The 15,788-nt window shown below is 29.3% G+C and overlaps 1 protein-coding gene across 6 annotated transcripts in view; it reads right to left on the bottom strand.

Annotated features, from left to right (window-relative positions):
- Positions 1–12,784: 12,784 nt before the first annotated feature.
- Positions 12,785–15,788, bottom strand: part of LOC129960945 (proton channel OtopLc-like) — a 78,947-nt gene continuing 75,943 nt past the window's right edge. For 4 of the 6 annotated variants that reach the window (XM_056074702.1, XM_056074706.1, XM_056074705.1 and 1 more), the window contains exon 8: positions 12,785–13,932. In XM_056074702.1, the coding sequence (XP_055930677.1) occupies positions 12,926–13,932 (1,007 nt within the window). In that variant the 3' untranslated portion in view covers positions 12,785–12,925. The remainder of the gene's footprint in view (positions 13,933–15,788) is intronic. The other 2 variants (XM_056074703.1, XM_056074701.1) reach the window with 1 other exon arrangement.

Below are 15,788 nucleotides of genomic sequence, written 5' to 3'. Positions count from 1 at the left end.
AATACATTTTATTATAATACCAAAAAACTGAAAGTCAAATACAAAAATTATTTGATGTTAATTAATGGTCTTTGAAAGCTACACAACATGCAAGCAATAAAAAATACTGAATTGACTTTATATAAACATGTATAAGGGAGAGAGCCCTTGCAAAATATTTGTACATTTTAAATCTTGAAATAGCTCTTTTTACTGTAACCCCTACTCTGGATACCTTGGAGTTATCAATTCTTTCAGTAATATTAAACTGAAAAGTCCTTTAAAAATTTAGGATATTTCAATTTATATCCTATTATTTTCAGTTCTTGTTCAATTTGGAAACCTTTATCTGCCATCACAACATCATTCGGTTATAATACATTCATCAGATATCTTTTAATAAAAAGTTCCTTGTCAGATATGCTACCACAGTATAATGGCTGATGGCTCCTGAAGGCATCATATTTTTTAAAATATACGACAATCATATCTTTTAAAGTATTTGTTTTCTTATAAAAACTAAAAGTCATTTGCTGTTCTACTGGATTGCTATAGGAAATTCAGTGCAGTCAATAATGAGTCTGGAGTCTTTATTTTCAGAACCAAACTGTTTTATCATGGTTTCAATAACTTATGACTTTGGAGGAAATATAGGTAACAATTTCAACTTTTTATAAAAAACTGTTGTTACAAAATTAAAATTTCCTGAAACAGCAGAATCTGAAATTTCAAACAAAATAGATAAAAATTCATTTGAAATTCCAGTCCTTAATTCAACAAGAAACAGAACATATAAATCAAGTGGACACTTCAACAAATTTAATTTTTGAAGATCTGCTTCAAAATTCAAAAAAGAACATATATAGAAAAAAAAAAACTTTCTTTAGTGAAACATGTCAATGCACTCATTTTAATATCATCAACAATATTCTCTGGAATGAATCTCTTTCATTCTCACAGAATCCTGAAGTTCCTGCAGCTCATTTTGCAAATTGCTGATCTTGTCGATTATTTCAGAAAAAGTAATAGTCTGGGAAGACGCAGAGTACAATCCACTGAAATCAGAATTCAAATACTTTTGCTTAGTAATCAATTCTCTTGCATTTATATACTAACTAAATGGCATGTATTTTCAAAACTTTATATTATATATATATATATATATATATATATATATATATATATATATATATATATATATATATATATGTAATGATATTTTAAACTCTCAATTTCAATTTAATTAATTTCCAAGATTTTATTTTAATTTAGCCCATAGTAACTTCATTCTAAAATATTCTCTTATTTCGTGATCCAATTCCACTTTCTCTACTTAATTAATTCAAGAGAAGCTTTGTTAAATTGTTGAATCAGCTAAACACCGAGATACTTTCACACGCTCGGCGTGAAGGGGTAAAAATGTCCAGTAAGCACATTCTTTCTTAAAAGATCCCTGTGTTTCCCTTACATGTGATCGACATGCGTCAGAAATCCCTATCAGAATCTTATTAATATATTGGCACTGTGAAGAAATATTTTCCCTATCAAAATCTAAGGTTATATAAGGCGAGGGATAATTTATTTCAGCCCTTTTTCCCCACTTCGGCTTTTGTACTGCGCTGCGGCGGACGTCTTGTCCGCATCTCTGCTTGTAAATAATTATGCTTTCCCGATGGATATTAAAAAGAATTTTAAAATGTAAAAAGTCTCTTCACTGCTGGTCACAACTGCATCCTGCTTCACAACAAATAGTATTACATATATATATATATATATATAAGTACCATTCAATTTATCAAATTAACATCAATTATAAATGCTGATAACAGTCAATAAGAAAATTGGATTTTCAGTAGTTAATAATGGATTCACTTATTAAATAAATCTTTAAGAAATTCATTCACTTCCACTCAAGTTTAGCATTATATCAGTTGTTAATTTTAAGTTAGGAGTGATATTTTTTTGCAACATGAGTTTGCTTACTTACATCAATTAAATTTATATGAGATTTTGCAGGTAAAATGTAATACAATACTCATGTAAACATTTTCAAACCTTTTAAGCATATTCAAAATTATCAGAAATTTCATCAAATGTCAATAAAGTAAATTAGAAATGCACTCACGATTTTGCTTGATTGTTCCCATTTGTTTTTGATGGCAAATTGCTTTCCGATTTCTTTTTCTTCGAAGGGTTTTTCTAAAAAATTACTGGAACAGATTTGAGTTTCGATTTTCTGTATTTAGTAAATGGAACACACTGAATGAATTCTTCAAAATGATCGGAGCATATCACCGACTTCGAAGAAGGCGTAAAACCTTCTAATTCAAAGATAATAACCCAAGTCAGGATTGTTGAAGGGAAATTAAAAAGACATTTTATCAAGGCAATCACTCTTGTGTTTCGCATTAGAGCACCCAACAGCACACCAGTATTTCGTCTTTTAACATATAATAAGAGGAAAGAAAATGACTCAAAATTATAACTTCAAATGTAAACAAAAAAAAATCCGCTTCATACTTGGCGGAGAACGTTGATGGCAGACTCATCGACGAAAGCGTTGCGGATGAAAACTTAAATGCCATGCGCATAAGTTCATGACACGTGACTTTTATGCCACATGAATTGACCCTATTACCGTATCGCAACAGACGAACGTAAGAGAGAATAATTTCATCTTTGAAACGATTTCCGTTCAATGAACCTCTGTTAAAATTGTGGAGCTTGTGACATTGAAGCAACTCTCAACAGTAAAAAGAACATCGGTGCATTTGAAGAGATGTCCTGACATTTCGTTTGCTGCATCACTGTAAAGAATGCCGCCAATCCTTATCTGTTAATGGTACGTTGCGCTCTGAACGCCGAGCGAATATGTAACTTTTATTGCTGTCGTCTGTTCATAGTAAACGAGAACACCTGTCGTGTAGTTGCCGTACAAAGGCGCTAAGCAATGCTGCATGCTGTATGGTTTAGGTCTCTTTTCACCAGCGATATATAGGTAATTTTTGCCATTGTTTTCCTTGGTCGTCCACCACCTACTTTTCTTACATCTGTCCCTGTACTCTGGAACACTTTCCAAGCACGTGAAACAGTAATTTCGTCGATTCCAAACTCTTCGGCAAGTTGTAGACTTAATTTGTTGTAGACATTTTGAACTTATGATACCACACTTATGATACCATTTTCATGCTTCTTCTCCTCCTTTTTAAGTTACCTTGCAATACGTACTTTGACTGTATGCGCTTTGCATGCCCTCTCGTCACCTCTAACGTCATAGTATTGATATTTGCAAATGCATAACTTTTCTGCTGATTTAGCTTTTCAATGTAATGATCTAAACATCCGTACTCTATAATTTCCTAGCTGTATAAGGAAAAACAACTTGATATTTAAGTTTAGCAGGCCAGTATTGAATAGAATAGAGATTCAACAATTTCTCTCAATGAGGAAGCGCACAAGCCTACAGAAAACTCAAATTCTGCGTTTTTCAATCGAAACTTGGAATGCTGTTTAACGCAAATGACTGATGAAGAAAAGGATCTAATTCTGTAAGATAAAAACAATCGACTAAAAGATATATGTTTCGAAATGCACAAATAGTATCTTATTTTCGTATAAATTCTGACCTTCATCTTCTAAACGACAACTCCTGAATTTGGTACTGAAAATAAAACAAAGCAAATATGTAAAATTAAGGAAAGGCTTCTTGATAAGAATATTTTAATAACAATATTCAAAATGATTTACTGCATTTGATTCAAAGTATACTGCTGAACCTAAACCTAAAATATTAAATATGCAAAACAGTTTCTTCCTGATTACCTAAAAAGACAAAAATATCAACAAAATCAGCGTTCGAAAGAGTTTATTGTTAACTAATTGTATCATATTACCATTTATAATAAAAATGCAATTAGTACTAATTTTGAATATCAAACCAACATTCCATAATCCAACCGCCACACTATTGAAAATATTTTGAATAAAATTGAGCAAAATTATGAATTTCGTTGAATTCTGAATGCCACAACAATATTATGCAATACTTAACTATATTTAAGAGGAACTGATTGCTACCTTATCGATTGCTAACCATTGCTACTTTAAAATTTTACTACAAAAATATTAGTTTTAGTTTAATAATTCATTATGTTTGAGATTTTATATAAAAAAAATCACTAGAATATTTTTTTTATTAAAAGTCGAATAATGTATAATATTGTACCACGATGTGTAAACAACAAGGCAAATACATTCGACGATATGATAAAAGCATTTGCCATTCACTTTTTATGTATGTAATCTAAAGTGACCAGGCAATTTGGATAAATTTACCCATAAACATTGATACATTTTAATTGTTTTAAAATATGTCCCATTTTTAGTAAAGTGTCTTTATTTATTTAACTCGTGGAAGCCGTCATTTTCCGCATACCTCGAAAGACGAGGAGCGATAATTTCGATGTTATTTTCAAATGACCAAAAACCACATTTTCCAACATTTTTTTGCTAAAACAAATTTTATAATATATTTAGTTATTAAATTTTACGTTTTCATTCTATTTTCTTCATTGGTATATTGTCAGTGGTACTATTATGTTTGAGAATTTTATTTAAAAACAGTTAATCTTTTTTGAGTTTTAAGTTTTTGCGTAATTTATACATTTCATAGTTCCAAAGAGGCTCTTTACTCCATAAAGTTTTGGCTAATTTTAAACTAAAAAAATCTGTTAGCTCTTATATTTTTTCTAATATTATGAAATGGCTGTGCCAAGTTTCATATTACATTTATTTCAAGGGTTTCGACAATGAATTTATTTGAAGTTTATTCTTGAATACGAAAAGGTATTATGCAATATTTTGATAGAACATAAAAAGCTATCCCAAATTTAACCCCAAGATTATCCAGGCTTTGCAGTCTATAGTATAAAAATGGACAGAGTACTTTCTTTGGAACAGTTGACCTTTATGCTTTATCCTGATTTGTAACAAAGACAATAATTTTCAATAAACGTGTTATAAATCTGAGTTAATAAAATAAATTGATCTCTTCGTAGACCTTCGAATATCCCACTATTAATATCTCATGTTTCCTTTGAATCAGTTACGAGTCATTACACCAGAAATAAAGTTTTGACCTCAAATCGTAGACCACAGTCGTTTTTAGAAATGCTATTAGAAGTAAAAGCTTATAATTCGTCCAAATATATAAACCAATGTGGATCCTGTTGGTGCTTCTTAATTTGGTCATTAAGAAAGAAAGAAGAGTAATTGACATTTTTTTTTAGTTGACTGCTTTGCTTTTGAGTTCCTTTCATCCTTATCTTTGAATTCTTTCTAATTAAGTACTTGCACGTGAAATTTCGACTTTTCTTAATGAATTCTCTTCATTTTCTAATTCAGAGAAGAAATCACTTTATCCAACTTTTGTAAAAACTCAGTATTCGGCCGCTGAAGCTTAATATCTATCATCATTAGGAATATATTTATCTTGAGATAAAAAAGACATTAGATCCTAATCAGATTCAGTTATGCATAAATTGCTAACTTTATTAAATTCGGTTATCTAATTTTTTTCGATACATTTCTTTTCACAAAGACTTTTTATGTCACTTTGAGAGAAAATATATGTCGAATAGGTGAGGAAATGAGTGAGTAAAAATGAAAGTCACCGAAAGAAATGGATATCAGTCATTCCAATAAGATATGTCCTTTCAAGCACAAAACAAAATGTTGGTGAGCAGCTGGTGCATTTTACCCGAGTTTACTTGAAAGTAATAAAGTTAGGCTCTAAAAGAGCGAATGCATTGATGAGTCAAATTGAGAACAGCCTTCTTCTCCCTCGTGTTATGTTACTGAGTAACATAACACGGAGTAACATAAGTAACATAACGGAGTTGTTTGAAAGCTCTTTTAATGACTGATTAACTTTTTCTAAGCCAAATTTTTTTGAGTAAACGTTATTAAAGAGTCAAATATTATTAAATAATAAAAATTAGAAATATTTAATAGAAAATTCCAATAAAATTTAGTGATATATCTTCATAATATGGTCTCTAAGCAAGAAATGATGAAATAATTACGTCTATAGCCACTAAGAGTCAAGAGTAAAAATTATCTCTAGTTTAAACAGAGGAAAATTATCTAGGAAGAGAATAATTAAGAATAATTTTACTTGAGGTTACTAAAATATATATTCGTTTAAACAACAGTATTATTTTCTTCAACTAGTTAAAAATGAGATCAGCTATTTTAGAGTGCCCTTTGAAACCTAATTTATAATTTTGAATAAACATGAAAAGGCATAGTTTATTTTTTACATATTTCCTTTCATCGCTCAACTCTCAATTGATTTATATAATTTCAAAACTTTTGACAAATATGATAACCAGTATCTTCACTATATATAAATGATTGCGAAATTGGCTATTATATATTTAATTACATACCTTTACTAGGACAAAGTTTGATCACATTTTAGAAGCCTGATAATGTATAGCATTCCACGGGGTTGTTATGGCATCGGGAAAATACAGGGAATTTTAAAAGTTTCATTAAAAAAGGAAAGTACAGGGGATTATAGGAATCTTAGTCTTTTACATTAAAAAAATGTTGATCTTTTTAAACGTAGCAAAAATAAGATTTTCATCATAGCTCTAAAAACAAAGCAATACAATTGGTGAATGTGAAACTCATCCCTTTTTTTCTGCATAGTCCAATCTAGTTTCCAAGACTGAGAAAAAACACCGCTGTGAGATAATGACTGCAAGCTATTTAAATACTAGAGGAGATACTGAAAGTGTGAAAAGGCACTTTTAGCAGAATATTTTGTATTTACGAAGTATTTGAATACATATTCAAAAATTTTCTATTAAAAACAATGCAGTATTATGTGAAAAGCGAGTGGTTGTTTTGCTTCAACTTCTTTATTCCAAAGTACAAATTTTCCCTTCATGTTTAGAGAGTGCAAAGATCCAATTTGAAATTTTTCTGACAAAAAATAATAAGTGAATACAAAGAGCAACTTGATTAATTTAATAAAGAAATTCATTTAAATTATTTCTGTTTTAATGTTTTGAGGTTTAAAGAATCTTCTGAAATTCTTATATTGCTACATGGAAATGCTGATGTGGAAACTGGATTTAGAATCAAGAAGGATTTATTTGTTGATCATTTGAAGAAGATTCTTTAATTTATTTCAGAACTGTGTGAACCAATGGTAAATCTTTATGGAGGTGCCTTAAATGTTCCTATCTCAAGAAATTTGCTTCAGTATGCAAAATTAGATCATGTGAGGTATTATTAAGCTTTAGAGAAACAGAAAAAAAAGCCAAACAAGGGTTGCAAAAGTTGATGCACAAATCTATCAATTGCCAAAAAAAAGTATTCTGTTTTTTTTGTTAAGTAATCATTAAACAGTTTGCATCATGATAGCAAGAATGTTATTTTGTGTTTTATTTCACTTGAGCGCTTAATTTTGTGTAGAGCATTAGGTGAGTGATTAATGTTTTTTCACCTTTAACATGTGAATTTTGTTTCGATAAATTTTAGGAAATAAAAAAAGTGAAATTATTTTGATTTTTCTGTTTTTAAATATAAACATTCATTTAATATCTTTAGCTTTAAACGAGCAATTCTTGTATATTATATCTATATCGTGTATGTAGGAGACGGTTCTAACGATTTGGATCAAATTTTATATTTGTATAAGGTTTTGTTTTTTAAGTATATCTATATAGGTGTATTTTCTGAAAACAAACAAACAAAAAAAAAAAAAAAAAAAACCACGATTTTACACAAGAAATTTTGATAATTTACAATTAACTATCAGAATGAGTATATTCAACTTCCGCTTTCAAAGTGTGGGTAATAGAGTATAGTAGTCAAAACAACATGAAGGGTGAGTGTGTTGCGGGTTCTCGGTTCGATTCGCACTTTTTGCTTTATAATTTTACTTATGTATTTATATTTAATATTTTTTGCTTTTTAAATTCATCTATACAAGTATGTTTCCTGAAAACACCCGATTTTACACAAAAAAAATCCTTTATTTTTTTTATAACTAACTATTAGAAACTTTTTTTTAAAAATCTATTCTCATGCTGACAATTTGATATAGCGCCCTTTAGGACCCGATTTCACAATGGTAAAATTGAGAGTAAGTTCAAAAATATAGGTAATGATAGATAAACTGTAAAGTGAATACTGTAATATAGCAGATTGTTTCAAATAACATGTTCAACTAAGTGCATTCATAATTTTTTTTTTTATTTAAATGACCAGTTCATACGCAGGTAAGATTGAAAAATATTCATACGTAATCAATATGTGATTCGTATCTAAATAATTTCTCCGAAAAAAACACGATTTTACAAAAAACTGCAGAACGAAGGTCTGTCTTTCAGATATTATACTATTATTTCAGGTTATGTTGAATTGTTATTTACTTTTTTTGCTTTTTCTACTAATAAAAACTAGGAGGGGGTATTGTTATTCTTTTATGACTAGTACATGATTATTCTTCGCGCGTTTTCTTTTATACTGCATATACATACAGGGAAAAAGGGATTTTGCATTAGATTAAAAAAAAAATTCGTAAAGCTATAACATTTGAATTTGAAATGAGCCGTTTTTCAATCCTTAGTTTCTGAACCAGAGGGTAGTTCAAAAACATCTCCTTAGCAACTAAGCAGACATCACAGCACTGAATCAAACGAAAAATACCCAAAATAAAACTAAACAATGTCTTTTAATTTAAAGTGCTTGGTGAAAAAAAAAACTATCGGTTCCAGACTAGATGTAAATAAAGTCAAAAAGATCATATTATTTATTTTCATTCACTAAAAATTCTTATTAGACAGCAAGAAAAAAAAGCAAATAGTATTCTCAAGAATCGAATCGATTATTTGGAATTGCATTAAAGTAAATGAAAAAAATCAGGAATAATTTCTATTGAAAATAAAAGTACATAACGCTGAATTTATAAACAATAAAAAAACAATATCGTAATGTAAAAGGATAAGGGTACAATAATGGACCCTTAATTGATTATTTTTATTATTCTTTGCAGCTGAAAAAAAATTTGTTTCTTTAATTCAAAATCAAGTAAAATAACGGTGAGTTTCGGAATTTGTATGAAAGCAACTTAGTGGAAAATTTTTTGCGCATCACGTTTGTGGCCCATCCCTGCATTTTATTATCATCTCTATTGAATTTTAATATTTCCAGTTAAATCACATTCAAATGCCCGTAAAATAGAAGACATATATTGGGCAGGTAATTTTAAAATAGAATATACAGCTTAAAATAGTGTGTAATATTTCTTCAATAGTCAAAATTATTACATTCTGTTTTTCTAGATATACATATTTATAGAATTGATAATAATGAGTAAAAACAAAGAAGTTTTGCTCTTCTCATTCTTTTATGAATAACTCAGAAAAGTCAAAGAAGGAATAAAAAAAAAATTAAAAAAATCGGAAAATAAGCAATAAAAATATGAACGTTTGAAAATTGTTTGTGATCAAAATAACCACTCTCGTCTTTCTGGTATTAAAATAAAATTAATTAGTACTAATTTAAAACTAACTTGGTATAGCAATAAAAATTTTCCATCTAAATTTTTACTGTGTATGAACACATGCCAAAATTATTATATTTAAGTTAAGAAAGAAGCTTGTGTTTACAGGAGAAATCAGTAAGATTATCCTAGCAACAGTATTAAACCTTGTTGAAATTTAAAAATTTGTTAGAAGGTCGATAGGTTACTGCAATTACTGTGAGAATCGCCAAAATCTTCAAAATGCTAATATTTTAAAAATCCTAAAAACTCCACTATCCATTCTTTGATAAGCGATTTCATAGAATAGTCATCGTATTCCTGACTGCATATACTATGTAGTTGTGTATATTTTTTTCGATGATATTCTATTGGAAACTAATTTCTATAGTTTTTCAAGAAAATAAGTTTAAATGAAGGATTCTAGTAATGATTTCCTAGAAATAAACTTTTTTTCGTAAAAAAAAACTACTAAATCTATTAAAAGTAATTTTGTCATGCGTCTCTAGTAATTCGCAACTCTCAGATTACATCATTCGATTGGAGAGATTCGTTTAGTTTATAAACAGGACGGTATATGTGACCTTCAACAAATGCATTGGATTATCCGAGGTCGAAAGTTAGTTAGCCAATATTTATGTAAGAATTAGTGCATGGTTTCTGTTGTGTAAGAAGCAGAATTTAGTTGCAAAAAGCGGTTAGAATTTAGAACCAGACTTGATTTTGAGTGCGATAAAAACATTCGTAGTTCAGCCATCTTATTTTTCTGTATTCTTGTAAATATTATCAATAATAAATGTATAAAAATTGAAATAAGATGTAATGGTTTTATTAAATATGTCTTATGCTTAAATAAAAATTATTTTTATTAATTTTTTTGATAAAATAAAAATTATTTTTGGTAGTTTTTCTCGTATTTTTGATTATTTACATAAACTATTTCTTTTTTTAAAAATAAAAATTGATATTCACAACTCTCTTCAAAGTTGCAATGAAATAATAAAGAACAAAAAATATTATTTATTGAATGTGAAAACGATTATTTTTTCCCATGGATGTTATATTTAAAAGAAAAAAGGAATCAAGTGTTTCGTATTAAAATCAGTAAATAAAATAAATAAATATAGAATCGCATTAACACAGCTCTTGTTTTGAAAACTGTATGAGATCTACTGCTTTCGGGTTATTAGAGAATAATCTAACCTTGCTTTCATATATTTATCTAATATACTCACAAAAATTACATCATATTACGATCATATTGAAATTATAAATTACTACATTTTCAAATTTCTTTTATTTTTAAATGCAGAAAACATTTTTAGAATCCCCTTTTCTAAATTAAAAAACTGCATAGCTGCATTTTTACAAAGAATCGCTTTGTGTTGTCTTTAAAAAATACACGTCGATTAAGTGAATATAATTTTTCTTTTCTTTATGGACACAAATAAATGGATTTATTGAAATTAGTTACAAGAATACTCTCTCTCATTTATATTTGCATCAGCCAAAAACATTCAGATAACACAAATTGCCCGCAATGCAAATTTTAAAAAAGTAACAGCCGAAAATACAAAATTAGAAAGTTAAAAACGGTAAAAAGTATAAAAAATTCAAACACATAAATGATAAAATGAAAACACGTAATTACAAAGGCACCAAAAACACACTGAGGCCCCCAAAGACTGGTCACATTAAAATCACCAATTTTAGTTTTTAATTTAGAATATCGAATTAAAGAAAACAATTAAAAAAGCAAGGATCAAAAAATAAAACACACACAAGCATAATAACAACACAGAAATATCAATATATATTAACATCTCAATATGTAAAAAATCTATAATTATTCATAATCTATAATTATTCATAAAAAAAGTTTATCTTGGTCAATTTTTTTTTCTGTTTATTACCACACTCATGATTTTTTTATCTACCGTATAAAAAACAAGTTTGACTGTAATTGCAAAAATTTTGACATAAATTGGCGTGGTTGAATTTATGTCCATTTATGCAGTTGACATTCCTAAAGAAGAAATGTAATACACTAACTGTATTGTATAGTTTTCAAAAATTAAAAAAATAAATCAATATTGTATGATCTTTTTACAATATTTAAAAAGAGTAAAATATAAATTATTTTTTATATTGTTCAATATTGAGTCCCGATATGGTAAAATATTATGGCCATATTGTACAATAATGAGTCATTTTTACACCGTTTCCCAATGTTGCAATAAATAATTTTAATTATTATAAAATTAAATAAATCTACTTATTAAAGCTCGGAAAAAAATGAAAACTTTTACTTTTGCATATAACGTATCTTGATTATTCTTTAAATGGTAATTGTTACTATTCTGTTTTTATTATTGTTTCTCTGGTTATCCCACGAGTAACTTATCTCGCGATCTGTTCTCAGAACCTTTTGTTTAGTTAAACTGTATCTCATTCCTTGGATTAGTGAGACCTTGTAAGGTAAGAGTAGATTATGCTAACGGAGCGCCTCTTAAGGAGTTCGATTTTAAAGATCCATCTAAAATTAAACTGTCTTTCTAATTAAATTAATTATTTACAGTTTCATATTAAGAAGATAACTGGAAGTCAAAGAGTGTTCTAGAAGGTTTTGTGATTTGTTAAAAATCTTTCCAACCTTGACATTAAATAGTATACCGGGCATTAATTTTGTTGATTGTGGTATCCTTTAACTTAATTCTGAGTGCATTTTTCATAAAATTTGCATAAAAATCCTTTCCACTCAATCGTATTGCTTAAGAATTCCGTACGGTGAATTTAAACATTAAAAAAGAATTAATTTTAAATGTAGATCATTAAATTTCTTAATATTTAAATAATTAAATTTCTTTATTCTTTGCATTAATCTGAAACTTTAAAATCTTTAAATTTTTAAAATATTTTATTAATTGCGATTTGCATAAGTTAAGCGTGATTATCGATCAGATAATATACAAATGACCAAGAGCTCACAGAATTCGATTTTGTATCTCTAATAGTCCAAGAATATTAATTAGTGTTACTGAAGAAAAAAGTAAAAAAGACTGGCTAAGCTCAACAGCCAACAAGCTGACCTTTTGTGTGTCTTACAAATATGATTAAAAATGTTGGAGTCTACAACGAAGCTTATAATTTTACTTGATAGATTATATTTTTGGAGTAAGAGGAAGATGATAGATAACTTGATTTTATTTAGTTTGTTTCATGAATATAAGGGGAGAATAATAAAATGTAGATATTTTCTTTCAACAACATTTTTTATTTAAATCTTTACAATCAACAAATATGTATATATATAGTGTAAATATTTAAAAATAAAAGCAAACAAAATCGGAGGAGAATAAATAATGTTTAACATATGGAGTTAGTAAATTATATGTACTCTGACTTGACCTTGTAAGTTCTTTTCCAAATGTCACAAAGGCACACTGTTGAATGAAAGCGAAAAAATATAGTGAGTGGTGTTGTTACATGAGCAATAATTGTCCAAGCCCAAAAGCCATAAAATTCCATTTGCACAGGATTAGAATCTGCTCGTCGAGTTTCCAGAGTATTTATGGCCCACATGGCGAAATTGCAAACAAGGAGGAAAGTGACCATTTCTCGACCTGGCTTACGATGTGCTTGGTCACTATTGCCTGCACATCTTCTGGATGCATCCAATATAAATATTGTTTGAAAAGTACCTTGAATGAGGCAAACTAAAGCCGTTAATAAGACTAATATCGTATTTTGATCAATTGTAAAATGCCCACCAATGACACTAAACATTGTGAAAAGATATAATCCACTCTGAGCTACGACGAGTAAGATACTGTCTAACTCCATGATTTGATGAGGATTGTACTTGAGCTCTCTGACTTGAACAAGAGCTATAACGACCGCCAATGTGGTCAGCAAATACAGAACAAGTTCTGCAATATGAGCTTCTAATATTGCTAAATATTTATATTGTGGCTTGTTAATTAGTACAAAAAAGATAATGAGACATATAATTGATAGCACAAGTACCATGATACCAGTGAATAGACCCTTGTTAGCCTTGGCACAATCGACCTGGTAATAGTGCCTGTGACGACTGCCATGAACCAATGCATGATTTAAACTAGCACTATCCATTGCACTAGTGACTTGCCTAAATTGCCCAATGTTTTTCCACATAACATACAAAATAGCTGCGCAAATTAAACTATATTCGATGGTACATGGGAAAAGGAATGGACTTGCATTTTGAACTAATTCGCCCATTATATTTAGTCGACGGCAGCCATGACTAATGTAGATTCCATGCATATCTATAGAACGGGTGACTCTATGATGATCACTAATGTTGCGCTGTTCTGAAAAGTCTTCTGCAAGTGGAGAGATGTAGTCTTGTTCTGAAAGAAACATTTAGTTGATATAAGTTATCATCACACTTTTAAATCAAATTATATTAGCGCTTATAAATTTTTAAAAAAATTAGCACTAGCTATAAAAATGGTTCAGTCAAGACTAAGATTTTTGTGTAGTAAAATTGTAAGTAATAAGCAAATATGGATTTGACTATATGCAGATATTTTAAAATAAAATATACTAAAAAAATTCCAGACACAATGAGAGAAATAAGTTAGTATTTCATAAGAATTTTTTCTATTATCTTCAGTATGATTCGTTTTGATAGTTTCTATAACGAGAGACTAAAGATCATGCGAAGATAAATGAAGAAAAAAAATGATTACAAGCAGCATCATTTGAAAAGTAATTACCATGGAAGAGATATTTATTCTCAGAACGGAGACAAATGGCGTTAATTATTTTACAGCTGTTGTGTATATAGGTACTGCAAATTTCTAGATTCGTCAGAGCGAATGATATGGCAAGACATTCTTGTTTTTCCATACCATTCTTCGCTTGTTAGCAGGAGCGAGCTGCGAGTCGATTCTAATAAGCAAAAGAATAAGTCCACATGTGAAATTCATAGTTACATAGTGGAAGTGTTTGGTGATGAAGCAGTGAGAAGACAACATGTTGTGAAATGGTGTCTCTTTTTAATAGGGCAGAGAGGATATGAGAAATTGCAATAGGGGGGGGGATGAGTGGCTGTCTAAGTTCTTCAATGACAGATGTCAACACGGTACGAGTTAAAGAATGATTCAAAATGATTGACTCATGAAATGGCATCAGAGCTAGGATTGAACTACAGTGCAGCATATCGTTTCTGATGAGTTGTTATATTCGAAGGTTTGTGCTCGCTGGGTACCATGTAAATTATCTGAGGGACAGAAAACAGCACTAATGATGTGCAGTCTCAAGTTTCCCCAGTGTTAACATTCTAACAGCCAGCACTTAAATTATTACATCAGTACTGAGGTTGAAATTTTTATTCATCATTTCATTCCTAATACAAAAAGAGCCACTATGAAAGTGGAGACACGCTGGATCTCTAATAAAAAAGGAAGTCTAATGTTACACCTCTGAGTAAAGTAATGACGACCATATTCTGGGATTCATGCGGTGTTATCCTGATCGAGTATCTGGAGCATGGCCATACTATTACTGCCAGTCGTTATTGTAACATGAAGCCATACGAAAGCCAAAGCTACTGCATGACAATTTTCAGACCTATACTGCTCACAAAACTCAAAAATTGTTGCAAAAATTCAAGTGGAATGTCTGGAGCTACCTCCACCCGTCATACAGCTTGTATTTGGCATACAATGGCTACTTCCTTTTTTTTCATACGTTGCATAAAAGGGAATTCGATTTAAAACAGTTATTTAACAAGCTGTAGTGAATTTTTATAAAATTCAATATTCTTTTTTTATTAATTTTTGTTTTAAGTATGGAAGAAGATAGTCCTGCGAAAATTTTTGGGACTGATTGAAAAATGACAGAATCAATAATTTTAATATGGTCGGAATTTAATGATTCTTCCAAAAAATCAATGCTCTCTCGACATGTAAGATGTTTAGAAATAAAAAATGAAGAGTATGCTTTTTTTATTCTGTGATGAATTATTTCAATTTAGTGCAAATTCTGCGTTTTATAAATAATAAAGCGAACAGCAATGGTCACCTGAACAGTAATGAATATTAGATTATGCTAAACAATGATGTAGCAAGCAAAGAATATATTCAGTCACAATTCAATACTATAGATAAATTTTGTATTCTGATTTATTCTTATGAGAATCACGATGATCACCTGAACAGCTATGGAATATTCAATTGTACTAAACAACGATGTAACAAAA

This window comes from Argiope bruennichi, chromosome X2 (genome assembly GCF_947563725.1).
Source record: "Argiope bruennichi chromosome X2, qqArgBrue1.1, whole genome shotgun sequence".
NCBI lineage: Eukaryota > Metazoa > Arthropoda > Arachnida > Araneae > Araneidae > Argiope > Argiope bruennichi.
Note: the sequence above shows the minus strand (reverse complement) of the source record. Positions and strands in the feature narration are given on the sequence as shown.